We start from the raw sequence: 23,464 nt of genomic DNA, 5'->3' as shown, positions 1-23,464 counted from the left end.
CAAGAACAATCTTAATTCAGACAGTTGATCGTTGCAAAAATGTCTAAGCACATGAGCCCATGTTACTTAGACTCTCAGCAGGAGATCAAACAGTTGTTTTCAAACCAAATTACAAACCACCAAAAGGATAGTGCAGTACGTTGGCCAAATATTCAAGGTTACTAAACTTGTCATATAGTGCACCTTGACAATAGCTACTTAAAACTAAAACCAAATTAGCCAACCAAAGCTTTAGAAACATGCAGCTTGTCTAGCTTTAGTCCAAAGGCATTCTTTCACGCGACGGCAATTAGGCTTCGGGCAAACGCGCTTTCTTGCCAATTCGCTTTTAGCAATGCGCCGACGTGACTTGAGTCTCTTGTATTATGCTGTGCAGTAAAGTAAGCAGTTGTAGTTAGTTACCTTGCATTATTAATAGCTTGTTGGTTCTTACATAATGTTTTAAAATAGATCGTTTACTTTTCCAGTAAAAAGGTTTTATTTATGTTTGTATATCAGCTATAATCTTTATTAGTTGTTGGTGAAATTTGCTGGGCCTGAGTTTTACTGTATCAGTGGAAGTATGCAGGTTAACTTCAGTAGTAAACGCTATAGATTTGGATTTTTGATACAAATTGTCTTTTGTTTGTTGAATAATGACCAAAAACATTATTCCAGACAAAAAAGTTATTGTGGTTTGTTTCTGTAAAATAGGTGATAGTTAAAACCGTAAACTTTTTTTAAAAATCTCTGTTCAAGTTTGGCGCTTTATGTTAGGTGTAAGGATGAAACATCATATTTTTCTAGGCCTATACATATACTTTACGGATGTTTTTAATAAACTTTTATACATCCATAACAAGGCAGCATAGTGTTAGGGATCATGTCTGGCTATGCTGATGAGTAATAATTGAAATAGTTGATTATTGAGCCATAACCACATTTCAAATGTTTGTTGTAAGTATATTTTATTGTAGTTAGCCGAAAGTAACTTTATCTTGGGGACAAGTTTAGTTTAGAAGCGATTCTTCAACGAGCATAACTTTAAGCAGCAGATAACCTGGCGGCCATGTTTTTGTTTTACATGTCACCACCAGTGTGATTTTAGGTCGGACATGTCGGCCGAAGTATCCCCTAGTAAATGTTGTGAATTAACCGCATGCATGTTGTGATTTTGTTCTTTGGTAATGGATGCTTTAACAGTAACAAAACCAGTTAACTTTTTGGTTTGGAAATTTTGCATTTGATATGGCATGTACTGCACATGTGTTTCAACTAATCAGTCCAAATGCATTCTTTGACGGAACGGCAATTAGTCTTCAGGCAAACACGCTTTCTTGCCGATTCGTTTCTAAAAAAAGCGCAAACTTTCAGTCATGTCTACTGTGTGTTGTGTTGCAGTGAAATAAGCAGTCAATGTACATGGACTAACTGATATTTCTGTTTTCGTTCTGGTGTCATAATACTGTAATCAAAAATATGTTCTTTAGTTTGACAGTTTCAAAATGTGTCATGTTTCATTTGGATATGAATGAAATGTTGGAATCGAACAACAGCTGAAGGTAGAAGTTATGTTACTACGTAAACACATTTCCGTGTTATATGCTAAGATGATAATATTGGTCATCGATGTGTGTGTGTGCTCGTTCATGATACCCGAGTGTCCTTCAATAAATGTGTACCAGTGGGAGCTTGCAGTAGGGAAGGCAGTTACAGGTTTTAGTAGCTACTTTGCTTTGTTGTTTTAAGTAAAAGCTACTCTCTCGTCTGTTGTAAAATATCATGGGATTTTTTTACGCCAACAACAACTTATACGTTCAAAAAATTAACTAAAAAAGAGCTTGTTTATTGTATTCGCCTCACAATTCGTTGTTGTCACCACCAGTGTTTTCAACGACTTTAAATATCCGCTTTCTTTTTTGCAGTGTACTGACTCTGAAGTGAAGGAACACCAGCAACAAGATGAACTAAGCTGTGATAACGGTTGGAAGACGTTCCTGAAAAACTCGAACGATTTTCATTATTGTTGGAACGTTCAACATCAGAAGAGAGGACCAATTTTGTGAACTGGCAACAATCAACTTTGAGGTAAGATAAAGCCCACATCACATTTCTTTATTTTTGACCATTACCAGGCGTTTATGCTTTATATTGTCAGTGAAACCTAATTTTAAGCTTTTCCACTTTTTCGGTTTTTAGGATCTTAAAAAAATAACGAGATATACCTATGTTTGTGTTTTTTTATGAAATATCCTTTTTTTAAAATGGTTTCAGTCGATTTCTGGCTATTACCGTATCTCCAAACGAAACGTCGTTTAGGAATCGCAAAACCAAAATATTACACGCAAATTGTAGCCACATTCGGTACGCTTCGTTCAAAAAACAATAGCACTTGTCAAAAATTGGCTAAAAATGTAAAAACGGAAACTGTTTTGTTGCTTTGTTCCGTATTTGCAACGCTTGACTTTTCTGTTTTACATTTTTTAACGATTCCTTACTTAAAATAATTTGTAGTAGGCTATGGCTGTTTTCGGTTTTATTTTTCATTTAAATGTTACCTGTTCTGTTGTACTGCACACGCATTTCGACCAGGGGCATTCTTTAACGCCACGGCAATTAGTCTTCAGGCAAACGCGCTTTCTTGCCGATTCGTTCTTGGCAAAGCGCAAACGTACAATCTCATCTCCTCTGTGTTGTGTTGCAGTGCAGTAAGCAGTCATCGTGCAAGGACTTAGAACTTATGTTAATAGTCTTAGGTATGATAATGCTGTAGTGATTGCTTATGTAACAGTTTTGAAATGTGTCGCGTTGCTTTTGGATATGGATCAGATAATATAAGTGAACAACAGCCGAAGGTAGAATTTATATTGTTAAACCAATGTTGTTTGTTGCACACTGCGTAAAGATATTTACGTTTATTATGGCAAGACGATAATATTAGTTACAGATTTGGTGAAATGTAGATGTTCGTGATATTCCATTTGATTCCATTATGATGTGTTTACGTGTAGAGGCTTAGGAAAGGCTGTTTTTGGCTGAACAAGTTTTAATGAGATATTCAGCTGTGCTGTTTTAGGCATTGGCTGCTTTCTCGTCTGTTGTACATGGGATCATTTGTAATTCCAAAAAATAGTTAAAACTTGTGCGTTTTAAAAAATATCTGCCAAAAAACTTTTTTACATTTATAGGTTACCAAAACCATTTTATAAATCCGCTTTCGTTTTGCAGTTTACTGACAAAGTGGAGGAACACCAGCAACAAAGATCAAAGCTGTGATGACTGTTGGAAAACGTTTTTGGAGAGCTAAACAGTTTTATCTGCTTGAGCTATTGTCGTGAACATTCAACATCAGACAAAACCGATCTACTGTGAGGTGAGATAAAACTCCAGGCATGCATTTAATATTACATTATGACAAGCGAATTAACCGATACAATTATCCCAGAGAAGCAATGTACGCCATATTAACTTATATTTAACACAGTCTTCAGGCATTGTTCGACCACTACTTGGAATTTTGGTAGTGATGCCAGTTAAAACACGCTTACATAACGTAATTTATACATATTTTCTCTTTTGTCGGTTTTCGGCACTTATTTAAGTGGCTTTGCGCCGAGTACCATTCTTTTAAAGTGATTATAGTCGGTTTCTGCCTTTTACCGTACCCAACTCTTTCCGACTTTAGTAAAAACACCATGGCTAAAGCGTTTTCCTAATTTTAGTTTGCGGAGCCTTAAATAATGTTTAAAATGCGCCCATTTTTAGTGAATTATAGCTGAAATATATCAAATACTGGTTTCAGTCGATTTGTGTCTTCTTGCATTTAAATGTTACATGTTCACTTGTGCTGCATACTTCTTCGATTAGCGTCAATCAAAACGCATTCTTTACCGCGAAGGCAATTAGTTTTTAGCTTTTAGGCAAAAGCGCTTTCTTGCCGATTCCGTTTTGGAAAAGCGCAAACGTGACTTAAGTTTCCCTGCATGTTGTGTTGAAGTGAAGTAAGCAGCCACTGTGCATCTGCTGAATTAATAAACAAAGAATCATATAAACACTCAAACTATAAATAAAAGTCTGCTTTGCTGCAGTGCACTTTAGTAATATTGGTTAATAATATATTTCAATAAATAACTCGATGTTCTTATTAGTTATTGTTGCAGATCTTGGTCTAAAACGATGTGGACTGGAAAAACGGACGAGTAAAACTAGATAAATAGTACAAAACAATGAAATATCACATGTAAGTAAACTTAAATAAAGATGAACTTTCCCTTTTTCGGTTTCAGGGAAGCGAAATATTAAAAGAAACACGCATATTTTAATCGATTAACTGCATATAGCAGTTTGAAACTGATTCTAGTCGGTTTCTGTCTTCTACCGCACATCCAAACCGTTTCAAATACAAACCTAAAACTTCTGTTTGGAACTAAGCTTTTGTTTGTCGACTTGGCACACGAACCATGTTTGACTATCTGCTGTATATTTGCAGTTAGAGAGGAAGAAAAAAAACTCCCTTCGTCAACACCGGCAACGAGATGTCAGCCTAAAGAAGTTTTAGGAGATCACAAATGATCTTTTCTGCTGTGGTGATTGTGATGAGACGTTAGGTGATGAAAGCAATTCTGGAAGATCGCATAAATAAATTGAAAGTGGTGTGTTAAACAATTTCGTAGGCAAACTCTTCTGAAAAAACGAGATGAAAAGATTATTGAAAACACAATTAATACTCAAATTAGAAATAAACTCTGCCTTGGTGCAATTCACTTAAGTAATGTTGGTTAGTAATATATTTCAATATATAACTCAATGTTCTTATTAGTCTTGCTGCAGATCTTAGTAAATAATGAAGAATGAGCTAAAATCACGGAAAAGTAGAAAACCATGAAATATCAAATGTAAGTAAACCTAGACATGAAGTTTCCCTTTATCGGTTTCGGGCACGCGAAATATTAAAGAAACACACCTATTCAAGTGAGTTATCGCCTGAACTAACTGGCTATAAACTGATTCCAGTCGGTTTCTGCCTCCTACTGCACCTCCAAACCGTTTTAAATACGAATCACAAATTAAAATTTCTGCTTGATTTTAGGAAAAATACCGTTGCCTTTCTCTTTTTCGATTCTTTAACTTCCCAAAAATTAAGAAAATGCTTTTTGTTTGCCATTACTAAGCAAGACATCATCTCCAATCATCAACACCAGGAACACCGACAACGAAGAATTAGGCGAAGTGACGATAACTGCTTGAAGAAGTTTTTGGAGTTTACAAATGATTTCTTCTGCTGTGGTGATTGTGATAAGGCACTGGGTGATGGAAGCCATCCTGGGAGTTCGCGTGATTGAATTGAACGAGGTGTGTTTAGCAATTTCGTAAAAAAAACTGTTGTAAAAACAAGTGACAACAATCATCAGAAAATCATTTGAACACTAAAAACTAGAAATGGTGATATTGGTTTACAATATCCTCCAATAATTTAAAAAAATGCCAAGGCTATAGCCTTTCCCATTTTTCGAATTTGGAACCCCCAAGATTAAAGATATACTCCTACTGTAGTGGGCCCGAATTCGCCCGAATTCAATGATTTTAAACAGATTCCAGTCGGTTTCTGCCTCCTACAGCGCCTCCAAACCGTTTCAAATAGGATATACTCAAACATATAATTTCTGTTAGAATTTGGGGAAAACACCAAAGCTGTAGCCTTTCCCTTTTTTTGATGTTCGCACGCCCTAAAAATTAAGTAATTGCTTTCTATTTGTAGTTACTGAGCAAGACATAAACTCCAATCGTCAACACCAGCAATACCGAAAGCCAATAGTAGACCAAATGGCGATGTCAACCTGAAGAATTTTTGGAGATCACAAATGATTTCTTCCGCTATGGTGATTGTGATAAGACACTGGGTGATCGCATGATTGAATTAAAAGAGGTGTGTTAAGTAACTTCTTGTGCAAACCGTTATTTAAAACCAACTGATAAAAACAATCATATGAATATCCAAACAAGAACAAAAGTCTGCTATGGTGCAATGTACATTAGTAACGTTGGTTCACAATATCTTTCAATAAATAACAGGATGTTCTTGTTGCAGATCTTGGTCAAAAACGACGCGTAGTGGAAAAATTGATGAGCAAAACTAGATGAATGGTAGGAAGCAATGAAATATCAAATGTAAGTAAACTTAAATAGAGACGAAGTTTCCCTTTATCGGTTTCGGGTAAGCGAAATGTTAATGAAACACGCATATGTAAGTGAGTTTTCCCAGTAGCTAACTGATTCCAGACGGTTTTGACCAGCTCCCGCCCCTCCAAACCGTTTTAAATACGTATCGCAAACCCCAAATTTCTCCGCGATTTTAGGAAAAAACACCAAGGCTATGGCCATTCCATTTTTTCGATTTTTGGACCCCCCAAAATTCAAGATACACGCCTAAATTTCTGCTCGATTTAGGAAAAACACCAAGCCTATAGCCTTTCCCTTTTTCGATTTTGGGCATCCACAATTTAAGGTACACGCCTATTTTAGTGGGTTATAACCTGAATCAACTGATTTTTAACTAATTCCAGTCAGTTTCTGACTCCTACCGCCCCTCCAAATCGTTTCAAATACGTATCGCAGACCACAAATTTCTGCTCGATTTTAGAAAAAACACTAAGGCTATAGCCTTTCCCTTTTTCGATTTTTGGATCCCCCAAATAGAAAAATAAACGCCCATTTCAGTGGGATATCGCCTAAATTAACTGATTCCAGTCGGTTTCTGCGTCATACCGCCTCTGCAAAGCAAACCCAAAATTTGTGCTCGATTTTAGGAAAAACACCAAGACCAGGGGCGGCTCGTGCTAGGGTGCTGCGGAGCTGCAGCACCCCCCAGATATTTTTACTTAATATTCCCACCACAACATTACAGATAACTTTCATGATACTTATTTTTTTATTCCAAAGTATAATTTTTATAAGTAAAATTTCCGCCTTGATCGGCATTTTTTTCATTTTAAAAAAAATTATGGCATTAATATGTTATCTATGGTGGAACTGCAGCTCCAGTTTCATGACTAATCGTGACGTTTCATGACGTTTTGCACTTGTGCGCATGCGCAGTTGGAAAAGCTACAAGCTGGGCGAAATAGGCGACAGGGTGCTGCGGCTCGCGCAGCTCCACCAATCACGCAGCGTGTGAACCGGCCTGTAGTTCAGTGTTGTCTGTTCCGGGTTTACTGTGCTACAAAACCAAACCCGTTTGCTATATTCTTTCGACAGTGAGTACAGTTAAATAATTATTTTGTCATCTTTTAATTTATTCTTTGAAGGTTAGTCGTGTTTTTTTTAAGATGACTGTAAGTAGGCTTTAGTTTTTGCAGTGATCATTGAATTAAAAAGGGTGAAAAAAAAGTGTATCTACCCAAAAAAGTGTATCTACTTAAAAAGTGTATCTACCACCTTGAAAAAGAAAAAAAGGTCATCTAACCGTTTGAAAAGTCGCGATTAACCTTTATAATAAAAACCTGAATAAAAAGTTAAGAAAACTGGGATAAAACATCCGCTATTCCTAATATGTCATGCAGGAATAAGCAACCACAAGAACTACTCAGTTTTAGTTTTGAATGCCAACAAAGAAAAAATAGCTTTGTGACTGTGAAGTTAAATGCCTTACTGAAATTTAGGCAATATTAAATGCAGAACAAACAATTGCACAAGCAACAGGAATTTTGAAATATCTTAGTCATGACAATTTCAAGTTTTGGTTTCTTAACACACCATGTGGACAGTATTTGCAATCTTGTGTATTGTTATACTGGACATGTACTGTTTCTCTAAACAGTAGCTGCTAAATTGCTTCACAGGAAATGTTTCTCAAGAATGAACATTCTACAGGGGAGATAGTAGTTACCACCAAGCATATCCTGTTGTTAGAAAAGTTACTGAAACTTATAAAAAGAAAAGCCAGTTAGCCAGCAATTTCCATGAGTCTCTCAAAGGCAAAACGATTCTTGTCAACACTAAAAAGGATGCAAACTTTTGTAAGGAACACCATTATTTCCAAAAAGACTTGCACTTGCAGTGATAGCACTAAATACAAGGAAAAAAACAGTTTCTTAGTTGTCATTTGGAAATCAAGGAAGAAGCTATCCATTATTTTGCTCAAACTAGAACTTTATGATTCATTTAAGTTGTAAAATAGAAGCACAAGCAGTCAGTTTCTGCCTCCTACCGCACCTTCAAATCGTTTCACATACGTATCGTACACGAAAAATTTCTGCAAGATTTTAGGAAAAACACCAAGGCTTATACCTTTGCCCTTTATTCTGTTTCTGGACCCCCCAAAATTCAAGATACTCGCCTATGTTTGTGGGTTATCGCCTGAATTAAATGATTCCAGTCTGTTTCTTTCTCCTACCGCCCGTCCAAACCGTTTCAACTACGTATCGCAAACCCCAAATTTCTGCTCGATTTAGGAAAAGCACAAAGGCTATAGCCTTTCCTTTCTTCGAATTTTGGACCCCTTCAAAATTTGACATACGCGCCTATGTTGGTGGGTTGTCGCCTGAATTAGCTGATTTCAAACTGATTCCAGTCGGTTTCTGCCTCCTACCGCCCCTTCAAAGCGTTTTAAATACGTATCGCATACCCAAAATTTGTGCTCGATTTCAGCAAAAACACCAAGGCTATAGTCGATCCCTTTTTTCTATTTTTGGACCCCCAAAATTCAAGATACACGCCGATTTTTGTGAGTTATCGCATGAATTAACTGATTACAGTCGGTTTTTGCCTCCTACCGCCCGTCTAAACCGTTTTAAATTCGTATCGCAAACCCAAAGTTTTTGCTCGATTTTAAGAAAAACACCAAGGCCCTAGCCTTTCCTTTTTGCGATTTTTGGTCCTCCACAATTTAAGATACACGCTTATTTTTGTTAGATATCGCCTGAATTCACTGATTCCAGTTGGTTTCTGCCTCCTACCGCTCCTCCAAAGCGTTTTAAATATGTATCGCAAACCCGAAATTTGTGCTCGATTTTTGGAAAAACACCAAGGTCCTAGCCTTTCCCTTTTTTCGATTTTGGGCCTCCACAGTTTAAGGTACACGCCTATTTAAGTGGGTTATCGCCCAAATTAACGGATTTTAAGCTGATTACAGTGGGTTGCTGCTCCCTACCGCCCCTCCAAACCGTTTTAAGTACGTATCGCAAACCCAAAATCTGTGCTCGATTTTAGGAAAAACACCAAGGCTATAGCCATTCCTTTTTTTCGATTTTTGGATCCCCAAAATTCAAGATACACGCCTATTTTAGTGTGTTATCGCCTGAAATAACTGATTCCAGGCCGTTTCTTCTTCCTACCGCCCCTCTAAATCGTTTCAACTACGTATCGCAAACCCCAAATTTCTGCTCAATTGAGGAAAAACACAAAGGCTATAGCATTTCCCTTTTTTCGAATTTTGGGCCCCTTTGAATTTAAACATACACACCTATTGTAGTGGGTTGTCGCCTGAATTAGCTGATTTCAAACTGATTTCTGCCTTCTACTGCCCCTCCAACCCGTTTTAAATACGTATCACAAACCCAAAATTTGAGCTCGATTTTAGGTAAAAAAAAACAAGACTGTAGCCGTTTCCTTCATTCTATTTTTGGACTACCCAAAATTCAAGATACACGACTATTTTGGTGGGTTATCGCCTGAATTAACTGATTCCTGTCGGTTTTTCCCTCCTACCGCCCCTGTGAATCGTTTCAAATACGTATCGCAAACCCAAAATCTGTGCTCGATTTTATGAAAAACACCAAGGCTATAGCCTTTCCCATTTCTCGATTTTTGGACCTCCACAATCAAAGCTACATGCCTATTTTAGTGGGTTATCGCCTGAATTAACTGATTCCAGTCGGTTTAGTTAATTAGATACATAAGACTATGTGAACATTTGTTGATGTGCTTTAACCATATTTTTTGTCTTGTGCTGTGATTGGTTGTTGAAATTGTGCAAAAACCAATCGCTAGAGCACAAGTGTACAGTTAAACACTTTTATCCAGAGTATATGTATATACTTACAGAAAAAAGAAACTTTAGTCAATTCCAGAAACATTTGAAAGAAAAACATGGAACAATACTGTGCAAAATTTGTGTCAAGCAATGCAAGGTATTCTTGGCATATATCTGACCTCATATTTAAATAAAATTTATTAATAACCTAAACTGCAAAAGATGTAAGTTCCGACAAATCACTTAGTCGTTCACCCTTTGGTTTTAAAGATATATATATTTCGCTATTACAGCATCGTCAGTATCTACGAACAAGCAGAAAGATTCATAAAAAATTAATGAAAACAGTATGCATAAAAGACCTACTAATAAAAGTGTAAAATGGAATGTTAAAAAACGTTAAAAAACGTTACTCAAGCTGCAGCGGCAACCAACGCACCGAGTGAACCACTACCGCATCAAACAAGCGAACAGACAAAAAAAAGAAAAAATACATTACAGGTGCGCGGCCGGAGGGAGGAAACAAGGCAACTTATATTATGAGAACGATTTGAACGAAGAACGATTGCTGCAACCGAATGTGATGATTTCCTACAGAAAGCCACCGACTCTGGCTAGGATCCTCACAAGATACAGAACTATCGCGCAAAGCAGTTTTTTGACTAACATTTCATCACTGCCGGGTTCTTTTCCATGCGGCCATTGTGCATTGTGTGGCCACTTCGGTAACCACATGTCTATGGTGGACGCATCCGACAGCCTCACTACACCAAACGAGGTGTTCACATTAGCGTCCCATCTAACATGTAGGGATTTCGGCATTTATGTGGCAACATGCCGAATTTGCAATGCGCAGTATGTCGGCCAGACGAAAAACCGATTTTCCATCCGTTGGAATAGCCACAGGTCGGTATGGAAGACTCATCAACACAACGCAAACGACGACAAAACGGCTTTGGCGCACCACTACGCTATCGCACACAGCGACATATTTGAAGAACATTTAGACATCGCTCTATGTTTTTTTGTGCAGTTCGTACAAAAACCACCGGTTCATTTATTGGACATTTACGAGGACAAATGGCTAAACAAAAGTGGTGCAAGCAAAAACATCCAAAAAATGGTTCTTCCTAGAGTAAAATAACGTCCTTCGCCTTCCCCTCCAGTTTGTTTGTGTTTATATCGCCGTATCTCGTCAACCAGCGTGTTTTCTCTGCCTGTGGATTTTTGTCGGACATTAATATACAAGTTGCCTTGTTTCCTCCCTCCGGCCGCGCACCTGTAATGTATTTTTTCTTTTTCTTGTCTGTTCGCTTGTTTGATGCGGTAGTGGTTCACTCGGTGCGTTGGTTGCCGCTGCAGCTTGAGTAACGTTTTTTAACGTTTTTTAACATTCCATTTTACACTTTTATTAGTAGGTCTTTTATGCATACTGTTTTCATTAATTTTTTATGAATCTTTCTGCTTGTTCGTAGATACTGACGATGCTGTAATACCGAAATATATATATCTTTAAAACCAAAGGGTGAACGACTAAGTGATTTGTCGGAACTTACATCTATTGCTATAAGGATTTTTAGTCTTCACTCACCAAGCAACGGACTGGGTGATTCGAGCTTTAAGTTTCAATTACGAGTATTGCTAAACTGCAAAACACACAAAATTGTACACCCTACCAGACATCAAATAAATATAGTGATCATGTTTTTTTTACAAACAGGTCTTTGCATATGAGCAATGTTCATTCATAAGAAGAGTTGGATTAAACAAGAACAAGGGAATGTATGGGTCGGCAGTGTACATGAAGAACACGCACTTAACCAGTAAGTTTAACTATTTGTTCTTTTTAGAATGTTTTTATAACTAAACTTACACCAAAATAATATTTTTTACCAGTGGACAGATTGAGTGATCAACTTTTGTGTTACATTTTAGTAAGTTTCAAACATTGCAGTATTTTGGTGTCACTTATCTCCAACATAATTAGTTGATTTTATGTTTTACCCTGTGGCCCTTTGCTTTACCCACTAACTTCTATAATGCCTAAAATTTGTTTGGACAGTTAGTGTCTTATGCCAGTTTTAGGTGTGGGTTGTTGTGTTTTTCCATATCACCCACTAGCCCCCTCAAATGGGAGAAAATAATGTCCGAGTTGAATCAAATTTGGACAGTTTACAGAATATGCCATTTTGAGGTTCAACCCCACCACTTACCCCAACTGCCCTTTAAAACAGGTCAAACTTCAAACAATGTATATATTAACTGAGATTTGAATAGTTTGTACTTCTTACTTCATGAATATTTAAAAAGATTATTGATTGCTGTGCACCAACTTTCACATTATTATTCCTTGAATAGACTGTTTACACCCCATGAGTTTCTGCCTGCAGAAACAAACAATATGGATAAAAAAATGTTGACTAACATGATACCCTATTAAAAAAGATTTAGAGAAAACGAAAATGTTTTAAAATAGGACAAGGTTGGAAAAAATAATAACCAGTTTAAAACTTTTCAGCTTTCATATTTAAAACCAGTGGCGGCTCGTGCCTAAAATTTGTGGGGGTGCTGCTCCAAATTTTAGCCTTTATTGAATATATATAAGTTGGCAAAATATAGAAAAGCTTCATTTCTAGTTTTCTAACCATTGTGTTGTGTAGAAAAACAAGTAATACAAATCTTAATTTGCAACTCCATTGTGACGTAATTTTTGTTACGCAATAATGTACACGAGTGTAAACAGCAGACGATATCATTTGTGTATTTTGTTTACTTGCACAGCGACGGGCCAACTCACATGCAGTAATAATGTGGCACAAAAACACACATGACACAGACTCGAAACGAAGCGGTTGTAAATACGGTAAAACACAACAAGAATATAGAACAAAAATAAGAAAAAAAAGTATTAGTAAACATAGTTATAAATGAGCCGAAAAAGGTCGAAGTATTTCAGTTAGACAACATTAAAAAAATGGTCATGTTTCATTTAAGTAACTTATAGTCACAGTCAGTGTTTTCAACATATTCTATGACTCTTCACAGATTATTGCCACACAAAAAAACTAGCCATACAGCTTTTTATTGGTATCATAACTGACAAATTTAACAACCACATTACATTTGTGTCAGAACTTGTTTATTTAAACATATTTTCTTTGAATTTTTGTGCACAGATTATTAATTGTCTTTCAGTTTCTTAACTGCTATACTTACAGCTTTATTTGCTGGCAAATAGCTTATAATTCCTTTATTTAAAGTGCCAAACTCCTTTAAGCTTTAAAATTTACAACACTGTCACTTAATTTGAAACCATATTGTTATGGGTCCCCTTCCCCTTCCCTATTGTTTTTGTCCATATTATTTTTCTTTCTAACGCAGATTTGTTCCCACGTTTTGGTCAAGAAAGAATGGTTCAAACTTTTTTAAATTTACACACATTATAGATATTGGTCTTAAGATGGTCCATGTGAATTTTGACCCTGTTTGATCCCTCGGTTCACCCACAGCCCCCAAAACGTGAAATTTTTAAAACGGCTATACTTGCTAAAGTACTTCATTTAGAAATTATATGCTTTGTTGTTTGGTGCAATATAAGGTATTTCAAAGAATTTTGTACCTTAAAAAAAGATTTACCCATTTTCACCCCTTAACCCCAAAATATTCGTTTCTGTCTAACGCTGGTTTGTTAAATGCATTTGGTCAAGAAAGAGTGCTTTAAATTTATTCAAATTTGCACAGATGTTAGTTATTGTCCCGAATTTGATCCTCCTGAAGTTTGACCCCAAACGACCCAGCGGTTCACCCACAGGCCCCCAAAACGAAAAAAAATTAAAAACGGCTGTACTGACCCAAGTACATAATCTGAGGGTTTCGTGCTTTGTTGGTTGGTGCAATGTAAGCTATTCTAAAGAATTTTGTAACTTTTTATTGGATTCACCCATGTTTACCCCTTAAACCCCAAAATAATAAGTTTTAGGCCAAAAATACAAGCCCTAATGTGCTGAAATGTTAAACAATTGTTTGCAGTAGGTTATTCGTTTAGTATTTAAAAATTTGCCTTAATCGGCCAAATAGTTACTTTTACAGTCCATGATATGTGTACACTGTCAGTCAGATACAAGTCTCAACTCTCAAGGTAGTAATTCACTTGTTTACGATTAAGGCGGGTGAATACAGCGGGAGTGCTCAGAATTCACTTGTTTACGATGAGGGCGGGTGAATGCAGCATTAGAAATCAGCTGTTTTTGAGCAGCCATGCTATGTCGTTTTATTAAGTTATCAAGCTCATTTTCAGTTTTGGAAAATTGTGTTTAAAAACTGACCTTGAACGACAATATCAAGGTCAAAGCATGAGATTAAATTGAAAGCATTTTTCCTGTTCTTATTTACTGTTTTTTGTAATTATATGACAATAATGATGCAAAAATAATACAGAAAAAACTTTTAAAGTTGGGTTAAGGCTAAAGTTGGTTAAGTTTTTCCTTAAGAATCTAAAAATAACCAGGATGTTTGTTTACCGTAAATCCGCACAAACGCGTGTGTGGGGACCCATTTGTTTTTGCTTGCAAAAACAATCATATGTGTAGATCAAATGATGTGTATAGTTAATTGGTAAATATCTAACAATGACTGTGCCCTATTTTTACTGTTACCAAATCGCATATGCATATGTGTGGGGACCCATTAGATTATGCTTGCAGAAACAATTATGTTATAAAGTGCCAGGAAAAAGATAGGGACCCAATGAAATGTAGGTGCCAAAATATATCCATTATAAATATAGTAAATGGTATATGTGATACATCATTAAACATGATGTAGTATATATAAAGTGGCAACATATAGGAAAACCACTATTCTAGTTAAACCTTGTGCTTCCTTTTTACAACCAAAATGAATCATAAAGTTATAGTTTGAGCATGATAATTGATAGCTTCTTCCTTGATTCCAAATGACAACTAAGAAACTGTTTTTTCTATTTAGTGCTAGCACTGCAAGTGCAAGTCTTTTGGAAATAATGGTGTTCCTAAGAAAAGTTTGCATCCTTTTCAGTGTTAAAAAGAACTGTTTTGTCTTTGAAGGACTCATGGAAACAGCAAAAATGATTTTTCATCCTAGTAATTTCACTTGTCAAAACATCATCTAGATTTCTAGAATCTAGATTATTTAATCATGAACATCAGATCTACAGAAACATTTTCATTTCAGTAACTAGCTTTTCTTTGTGAACAATAGGATGCGCTTGGTGGTCACTACTATCTTGTCTTTAGAATGTTCATTCTTAAGAAACACTTCCTGAGAAGCAATTTAGCAGCTACTGTTTAGACAAACAGTACATGTCCATTATATCAATATATACACATGATTGCACTTGGTTGCAAATACTGTCCACATGGGGGTGTTAAGAAAAAAGCTGCAGCTCCGCAGCCCCCTCGCAGGAGCCGCCCCTGTTTAGAACAAATGTATTTTGCTACAAAAGCATTGTCAGTGTAATATTTGACAAAACACATTTATTATATAGTCATAAATGTTCAAAAATACATTGTTCAAAAACGTTGTTTAGTTTTGTATAAAATTTGAATCTTTGGTCGTACTTATTTTAAAGTCCATGTCGATGGCAACCCTGTATATAGAACTAGAGGTGAAAATCGTTGTGAGAATTGCAATAGAATAAGAATTGATTTCCAGAATCAGATTACTACAATCCGAACTAGTTTATAGTGTATGTGAAATGGCAATATGTGCTAAGCCACCTTTCTACTTTTACATTTGCAACATATAGGAAAGCCAGCTGTGTAACTTCATTTGTTGTTTTATAATTTTTTCATGTTAAGATGGTCTTCCAACACACACACAGACACATATGAATTTTTCAATTACGTGACAGTGTTTTATTGTTATGAGTAATATGCATTTCAACTTTTTGCACACTGCGCTGATGGTCAGTAATAATGTGGTTCAACATGTGCATATTCAAGTGCTATTGCATTGCTGACAACCATTTCATATAATTGGAATGGCCTGACTAATGCCCATTTTGCAGGACCGCTTGTTGTCTCAAATGTTAATGATCTTGCGGCGAGTCAGTCTACCAATCATGCCCATGGGTCAAGGCATAGGCTAGAAAACATGGTGAGTTTTGAACCAACAACGGGAGTCTTATCCTGGACTGGTGCTCCATCACTCGAGCTATGTAGGCTGTGTTGCAAGTCTGTTTCTGTTATGCAACTTTTCAGTTTTATACAAACGTATGCAGGTTTCCTTCTGTTATTTTAGTACAATTTCTATAACTGCTTTAAGTTTGTAACTTTGTTTACCAACAATGGTATGCTAAATGTAACTCGGTTGTTGCTCGCCAAGTAAAAGGCTACTTGGCCGATACCTACATTGTTATTGGTACAAACAGTTTTTACAGACCCGAAACTATTACGTTCGAAATAGGATTCCCAATAAAAATGTACTCGTCTTAGCCGATCCATGATCGAACTGCCAATCCCTAAGCTCACAGGTGCAGCTTACTGGGCAGGCAACGGTGCCTAATAGCCACTTTTCGGCAGGTTCACCCCTAAGCCTGTGTGACTCGGTTAGTAGATCCCAAGTCTCAAAATGACTCCTGTCTTGGATTCACGTTACGCAATTTTGTAAAGTAGCCGTTTTGACGCGAAAATAAAGTTTTTCTACCGCGTAAACAGTGAACACATCAGGATAGTTGTGTTTCATTATCATTTTAGTTATGTATGCTTTACAGTTGTTTTTTGAATCTTTGTAAAAGTAGCTGAAACCGGATATTCGATACATTTGTAATTCGAATCCCGCCACAGGTAGATTTTTCTGGGGTACACCTTGCCACATGGGAATGCTTGGGAGAGTGGCTTGATTCGGTATAACGTCTTCAATGGGCCTGGTCGTTGTGATAAGCAGACAAGTAATTACGTCACTTCCTTATGTGTGGTATCACGAATTTGCAGCGGCAACATGCCAACACCCGCTATTTTGTATAGCTTTTTCCACAACAAAAGCACAGCCGCGTACAGCAGGCTAGAAAACTAGCTTCCCGTACGTCATAGAATATACATCGCGCTCTAAAACGGCTCCGAGCTCCTCTTTAACCACTCAATATACACTTGACCGCTCACAGCGCTCGGGAATCCCCTCACTCCTGCCTATATAAACCGCGATTTTTGGGAAAATTGCCATGTTTATGTTAACGTTTAGACAGGCAGGAGCAAAAGAAAAAGCAGACCTACATTAGCTTAGATAAGGCTAGAAAACTGACAAAGTATTTTAATTTAACTTGAAGCGCTTGGACTTAGAAATTTTAACAACTGCTAGAAAAATGACTAAGTGTTTAAATTTAACTTGAAGCGTTTGGACTTAGAAAATTTAACAGTGTCTGGAAAAACGATTAAGTGTTTGAGTTTTACTTGAAGCGCTGACACTTAAAAAACTAAACCTTTCTAAGTGTTTAAGTTTAAATAGAGGCGCGCGGACTTAGCCGAATTTAACTGAAATCTGCGCGCGTGCCGGCGGCCTCAATTGCCGGACAAAACAAAATAGCGACTCTGACCTCGAGTCTTCCCACGGCCATTAGACATACTAAACCGAGAAGAAATAATTAATTAACTGGCAAATATAAGTTTAACTAATTAGAACTGAGACATAGATTGCAAGTTAATACTTAACCGTGTTTGTGAAATATTACCTGTACTATTAAATATTTAAATGAAGTTTTGGATTCTTTTATACTTTGGTGTTAATTGCTAATTACTGTTTTCACTTTAATTACGATTTTATTTGAATAAAACTTCTTGAAATATTTCTGTCGCTGATAACCAAATAAACCAACAATGTAATCAACGGATTATACAATTGGTGTTTTCTGGAGTTTAGCTCCAAGGAATCTTGAGGCAGCAGTGTGAACTACAAACTTAGTGAGGCTCATTGCGCAAACCTATTGCGTTGTTAAATTGTGAGAGTAGTACCAGAAGACCGCCCGAACCTCTGCAAATTCTCACTTACCCGTCTTCCGTTACTTTTCTTACTAGCGTTTGGCAAACAGTATGTGTACATGTTGTCAACGATTGGCCTGGACCGGAATCAGCATGTTTCGGAGAATCCCAGAGATACACAACACTGGGAGCACGCACGAATTCATTAATATTTGTAGCTGCTCCTCTGCAAACAAAAATTTGATCAAGCGGTTTCCAGCGCAACTGGTCATTATTCTATCACCTATCGGCTACTTAAAAAAATACGACGTATTTGCGTGCATGCATGTGATACTCTAACATGTACAGCATCTAGGGTTGTTTAGTTAAGGAACATTGCGACTGGAATATTTTCAGTACTTATACTTATGATATTCAGTACTTATAAAAAAGGTGTCGTTGAAACAGCTATGATAACTGCACCTGGAACTTGAATTGCATAATGCCTACACCGACATATCGAACTATTGCATGTTATCTTTTCCTGACGAATGTGCTGCATTTTCAGAGATGTGCGTCAATGCAAGGTAAACTCCAACAAAGCAAGAACATCAATTTATGTATTTGAACTGTTTATAGTAGGCTACCTTATATGTTAGTACGTTGTAGTTCATATATCTAGTACTGGTTGACATTCCATTGCCTAATAATTTTCCGTTTAGTCACTGAATATATTAAATATACATCCCCTGTTTCAATGGGCCCAATTGTACGCCCTAATCCAAATTAGACCCAAGAGGCAAGGCACAGATTAGAAAAATCTTGCCTGCTTATTTGGCATAGCGCGAGTCCCGGAAAGACTCCTGTCGTGGCTTTGAATTAGGGATGTGGCTGAATTTGGGTTCGGCTAAAACTGAATACTCGGCAGTGTTGCCGAAAAAATTGGCGGAATCATTTCAATTTAGTTCTGAGTGGTTTACGTTTGCCAGCCCACCATTGAGCATAGATAATAAGGAAAAAGTTTGAGAACCACTGCCCCGAAAGTTGCATCATGATTACAGTGTCAACGACGTAAACTTACTTGCTTGATACCTATTACCGAAATTTCCCTTTATTTGTCATTAAAGACCCAAACCGTTGCAGATATTTTAGCACAGTGCAACGTGTGTCTTGGTTTTATTGACAAAAAACTTATTGGTGAAACATCTCATGTACAAACACCAAATCAGGTCCATTAAAGAACCTTTGTTTGACGATTTCGTTTTTTATTTAGCCACATGCGACACAAAACTGTCGGATTTGAAACACTCAATCACAAAAGTAATTTGTCCCGGCGGCTGTTGGATGCAACATTCAGATTTATGTGGGACTGACGACTACGCCCGCGGTCCTCTATGCCTTGCTGCGATGCACGCCGGACTAATGGACAGTAAGTCGATGTTTTTTATCAAGTGTAGTTTATTCTTTCTAAATTTTGCCACCACAAGACAGCTTCGATTTTGAGAGCAGTTCAAAAGTTTGCTTGGTGCTGTATGTTTCATCAATTTATGACGCCAGTTTTAACGTTACGCTTTCGACGTTTTCGGAACTGGAGAACAAAGCGGTTTTTTTTGACACTGTTTCAGATTTTTATTAACTTTGTTACAATTATCTGGTTTAGATGACGGAGGGTATTTTGAGGTATTTAAAAGTGATCCACTGTCCAAGTACGAAGGCACCAAAAGATACGACGTAACCAGCGAATTATGCTATTCTGCTTCATTCACCTACTCGTTTCAAAGTGAGTTCGCTCATTACTAAGCCAGTGGTAAACTTATTCTTAAAATGCAGCACAAATTAGTATATTTCAAAGTGAGGCGTCTGCATACATTGCTTTAAACAAATATCAAAACTCATTTGTTGTTTTGTCGTTGAGTACAGTACACTGTTTATTTCAAAGTTAAACTATTTTGTTTATTGTTAGGCAAATTGCGAAACTCATTTGTTGTTTGTAGTGAAATGCAGCACAAAAGGAAACCCGGAATTTTCAGTGACTGAAGTTGATTGTCCTTCTGGTTGTCGTTCCAACTACGTGTGTGGGACAAATTTGTACAACAGCAATTCGTCTGTTTGTGCGGCTGCTATTCACGCTGGGGTTTTGAAAGGTCTGGTTTCCCTTACTTGCTTGAAATAACACAACATCGTTGAAAATGAACAGCTGTTGTTTTTTTGCAGAAAACGGAGGAGCGGTTACATTTTATACTTATGAAGAACAAACCTCGTATGTTGCTTCGACAAAAAACGGCGTTTTGAGTCACTCATGTGACATTTCGCGAAGTTCATTTTTATTCACGAGTAAGCGAATAGTGACTATAGCCGCGGCTCTCAGGGCCGAATGCGGCTCCCAACTACTTATTTTGCGGCTCCACCAGACCTCAGAAAACCACCAAAGATTGCTATTTTAGCTTTCAAAGTAATAATCTTTAGTGATTTTCTGAGGTCTCGTTTTTTGCGGCTCCTTACACACTTAAAAAAACTACCATTTGGCCCCGACAATAAAAAGTTTGAGAACAACTGGCCTATAGCTTCGAACATTTAAGTATATTTTCCATGTTAAATTACTGACTATGGTAGGAAACAACCACTGCATAAGACCTTGTCAAAACGAGGGCAAATGTTTGTCAGGAATCAATGCGGAGTTTTGCTCTTGTGCAGGCGGAACTCAAGGAGAAAATTGTGAGATAGGTAAAAAAAAAACTCGTGAAAGAAGTCGAAAAGCCCGATGTCAATATAATCAAATATATATTGTTTTTCAGACATCGACGAATGTACGAGTGGAACACACAACTGTCATCAACACGCAACTTGTATCAATACAGTGGGTAGTTTCCAATGTTCTTGCAACGCAAACTATACAGGAGATGGAAGGCAATGCGGTGAAAAAATTTTTTGCTTCCCTTTTGTTTTCTAGTTAAGCGGTGAACGTTACTGTACTTTTTCAGTGCCTGACTTCTGTGCTCAAAATAACAAAATTTGTCGCAACGAGGCAACATGCGTGGATAACGATGTGAGCTACAGTTGCTCATGTCTTGGCGGTTATATTGGTCTGCATTGCGAAACAGGTATAATTGGCTCTAATAAAGCATGATCGTATTACCATACATTACGTTTGAAACGTTTTTATTATCAGACATCGACGAATGTACGATAGGAACACACAACTGTCATCAACACGCAACTTGTATCAACACAGCGGGTAGTTTCGAATGTTCTTGCAACGCAAACTACTCAGGCGATGGTGTGGATTGCGGTTAGTCTAATATCTTGTGTATCATTCTATGTTTAAAAAATTACAGTCCTTTGATGCATTGTTCAATCAAGAATCATTGCTCTCGCAGATTTCAACGAATGTACGAGTGGAACACACGCATGTCATGAACACGCAGCTTGTATGAACACGGCGGGAAGTTACGAGTGCATTTGTGATGCAAACTTCACAGGAGATGGGAGGCGCTGTGGTGAGCTACATTAATAAATCAGACGTTGTGTATGGCGCAATATTTTGGACATTATGCATTAAACTTTACAGAGGCAAATTTTTGCTCTGCGAACGTCGGTCTGTGCAAACACAACGGAACTTGCTCGGACACCACTACATCCTATAGTTGTTCTTGTGACATTTGGCACACAGGAAAGCGTTGTGAGCAAGGTATTATTATGATTTTAGGCGCAAAGTTGGGTTTGGACTGTTCAAGAGCTCTGTGACTAAAATCAATCCATGAGCATTCGATATGTAGGTTCGGTGGTGTATAGGCCGAACGTGGGGCTTTTTATCTGTATCAAGGTCATCAAGTATAAGCATTTTCATGTAGCGAAGCGCCAAAGCATTTCAATCACGATCAGGCCCATGTCAGTTAGGCGCTGTTCCAAGCTGAAAACGTGCTCATGTGTTTATACTAAAAGTGGTTGGTGACTAAAATCAAACTGGCAATCTTCAACCAGGCGCTGCGTTGCATGGGTAACCTATAGTGGTTAATTAATTACAGCAGACACCACCGATTCTGCATAAAATGTCGACTTAATGCGGTTTAACGTCTCTGTTTGCAGCCTGGTATATTTTATTTGGTTTTGGTAATGATTTACCACGTTCATAGAACATGACCACTTGATTATGGCCACTGCAAGAATTTGGGCAGATGCAAGAACATATTGCCAGTCAATTGGCGGAGATTTGGCGACCTGGGGAATGAGAAATGCAACTGTTCGCAAGTATGTAATATAGGTTTATCTGCAAACACGTTAAAACACCGTTGATTAAGGTACAGTTGGAAGCTCCGTTTCAACAAGGCGACCGTTGAAACCTTAAGTTGAATTACCTAATAATTCGAGTATTTAACTTAAGTGGTCTTGTATCTGCTTTTTTGTATGAAGCTTGATTGTCGCAAACATGCTCCAAACACGAACCGCGCCATATTACTTCATTGGTTTGAATGACCTTGAACAAGAAGGAGTTTGGAAATACGTTGATGGTGTTCCAGTCACAAAAAACAATACCGATTTCTGGCCTGGTGAGCCAAACGGTGGCCTTAATGCTCACTGTGGCGGTTTGAGCCGATCTTATGAATATGCTATGGATGATCTCAACTGTTATTTGAGGCAATCTGCAATATGTGAGAGATTGCTGCATTAAGGTTCTAAACAAGGCTCATGACGACATAAAAGATATAACTTTTAAAATCAACTGTAAATCTTACACATTGAGTTTTATGTCTACTATTTGTGTGTACTTCATCTGCGCGTCAGTTGTGGTAATAATCGTGGTTTTACTATTTATTGTGATTCTATTGCGGCTCGTAATCATTTCCAATTAAAATGTCTTAACTGTTTAATTCTAAAACTCTTTCCGAAATTGTTTAAACACGCCAATTTGTTTTGTGTCTCGTTGAAGAACAACAAAACGATGTATATATGACCGTTTTATTGCCATTTTAAAATGCTTTATTGTTGTTTTTATCCTCATTTATTGTAAATTGTTCAAATATCACTAAAATAATGCCGTTATTCTAACTAAACAAACACTACAACTTAGTTTAAAGTAAACTAAGACTTTAAACAGTCATTTCCTTTTTTTCCTAACACGAGTGGTTAGCTTGTATAGGGCCCTTACGACTGGTTTCACCATCGTTTCCTCACTGTCGTGCTAACTCATTTCCTGGTGAGCTCCCGCCACATAACGTTTCATAACACGGTGTAGCTGCAGCGCGTTCAGTCATGATCCACTAATTGTGCTATTCACTATTTTGCGTGCCGTTAAGTTTCAACGTTAAGCAACTATTTCCGGCTTGGCGATTGTTCAGTGCCATTGTGACGCTGTATGTGCTTTTACCAAGCGAAATAAACTCAACTAAAAAATGCGACAAGGTTTTTGGGTAAAGCGTTGTCAAGTATTATATCATTGCATGCTTTAAATTGAACAAGGAAGAGAATTAGTTCTTACGTGCAAACAACCTACCTTGCTTTAAACACCCTGGTTTGTTGTAGGTTGTTCTGCAGAAATTTCAATTTGATTAAAGATACGCTTCATGCTAGGGCACTTGGTACATTT

The 23,464-nt window shown here is 37.3% G+C and overlaps 1 protein-coding gene across 1 annotated transcript; it reads left to right on the top strand.

Annotated features, from left to right (window-relative positions):
- The first annotated feature begins 34 nt into the window (after positions 1-34).
- On the top strand, positions 35-23,464 carry LOC145218818 (uncharacterized). The gene is made up of 24 exons (XM_080086226.1): positions 35-1,541; positions 1,905-2,067; positions 3,208-3,352; positions 4,140-4,219; positions 4,469-4,631; positions 4,799-4,874; positions 5,151-5,331; positions 5,738-5,905; positions 6,068-6,147; positions 10,021-10,106; positions 11,670-11,772; positions 18,349-18,467; positions 19,154-19,309; positions 19,541-19,660; positions 19,875-20,024; positions 20,095-20,214; positions 20,494-20,604; positions 20,676-20,795; positions 20,862-20,981; positions 21,050-21,169; positions 21,258-21,377; positions 21,449-21,568; positions 22,014-22,128; positions 22,291-23,464. The coding sequence occupies exons 11-24, from the start codon at positions 11,687-11,689 to the stop codon at positions 22,547-22,549; spliced, it is 1,836 nt and encodes a 611-aa protein (XP_079942352.1). The 5' UTR covers positions 35-1,541; positions 1,905-2,067; positions 3,208-3,352; positions 4,140-4,219; positions 4,469-4,631; positions 4,799-4,874; positions 5,151-5,331; positions 5,738-5,905; positions 6,068-6,147; positions 10,021-10,106; positions 11,670-11,686; the 3' UTR covers positions 22,550-23,464.

Source organism: Phallusia mammillata, chromosome 3, assembly GCF_965637545.1.
Source record: "Phallusia mammillata chromosome 3, kaPhaMamm4.hap1.1, whole genome shotgun sequence".
In the NCBI taxonomy this organism is placed as follows: Eukaryota; Metazoa; Chordata; class Ascidiacea; order Phlebobranchia; family Ascidiidae; genus Phallusia; species Phallusia mammillata.
Note: the sequence above shows the minus strand (reverse complement) of the source record. Positions and strands in the feature narration are given on the sequence as shown.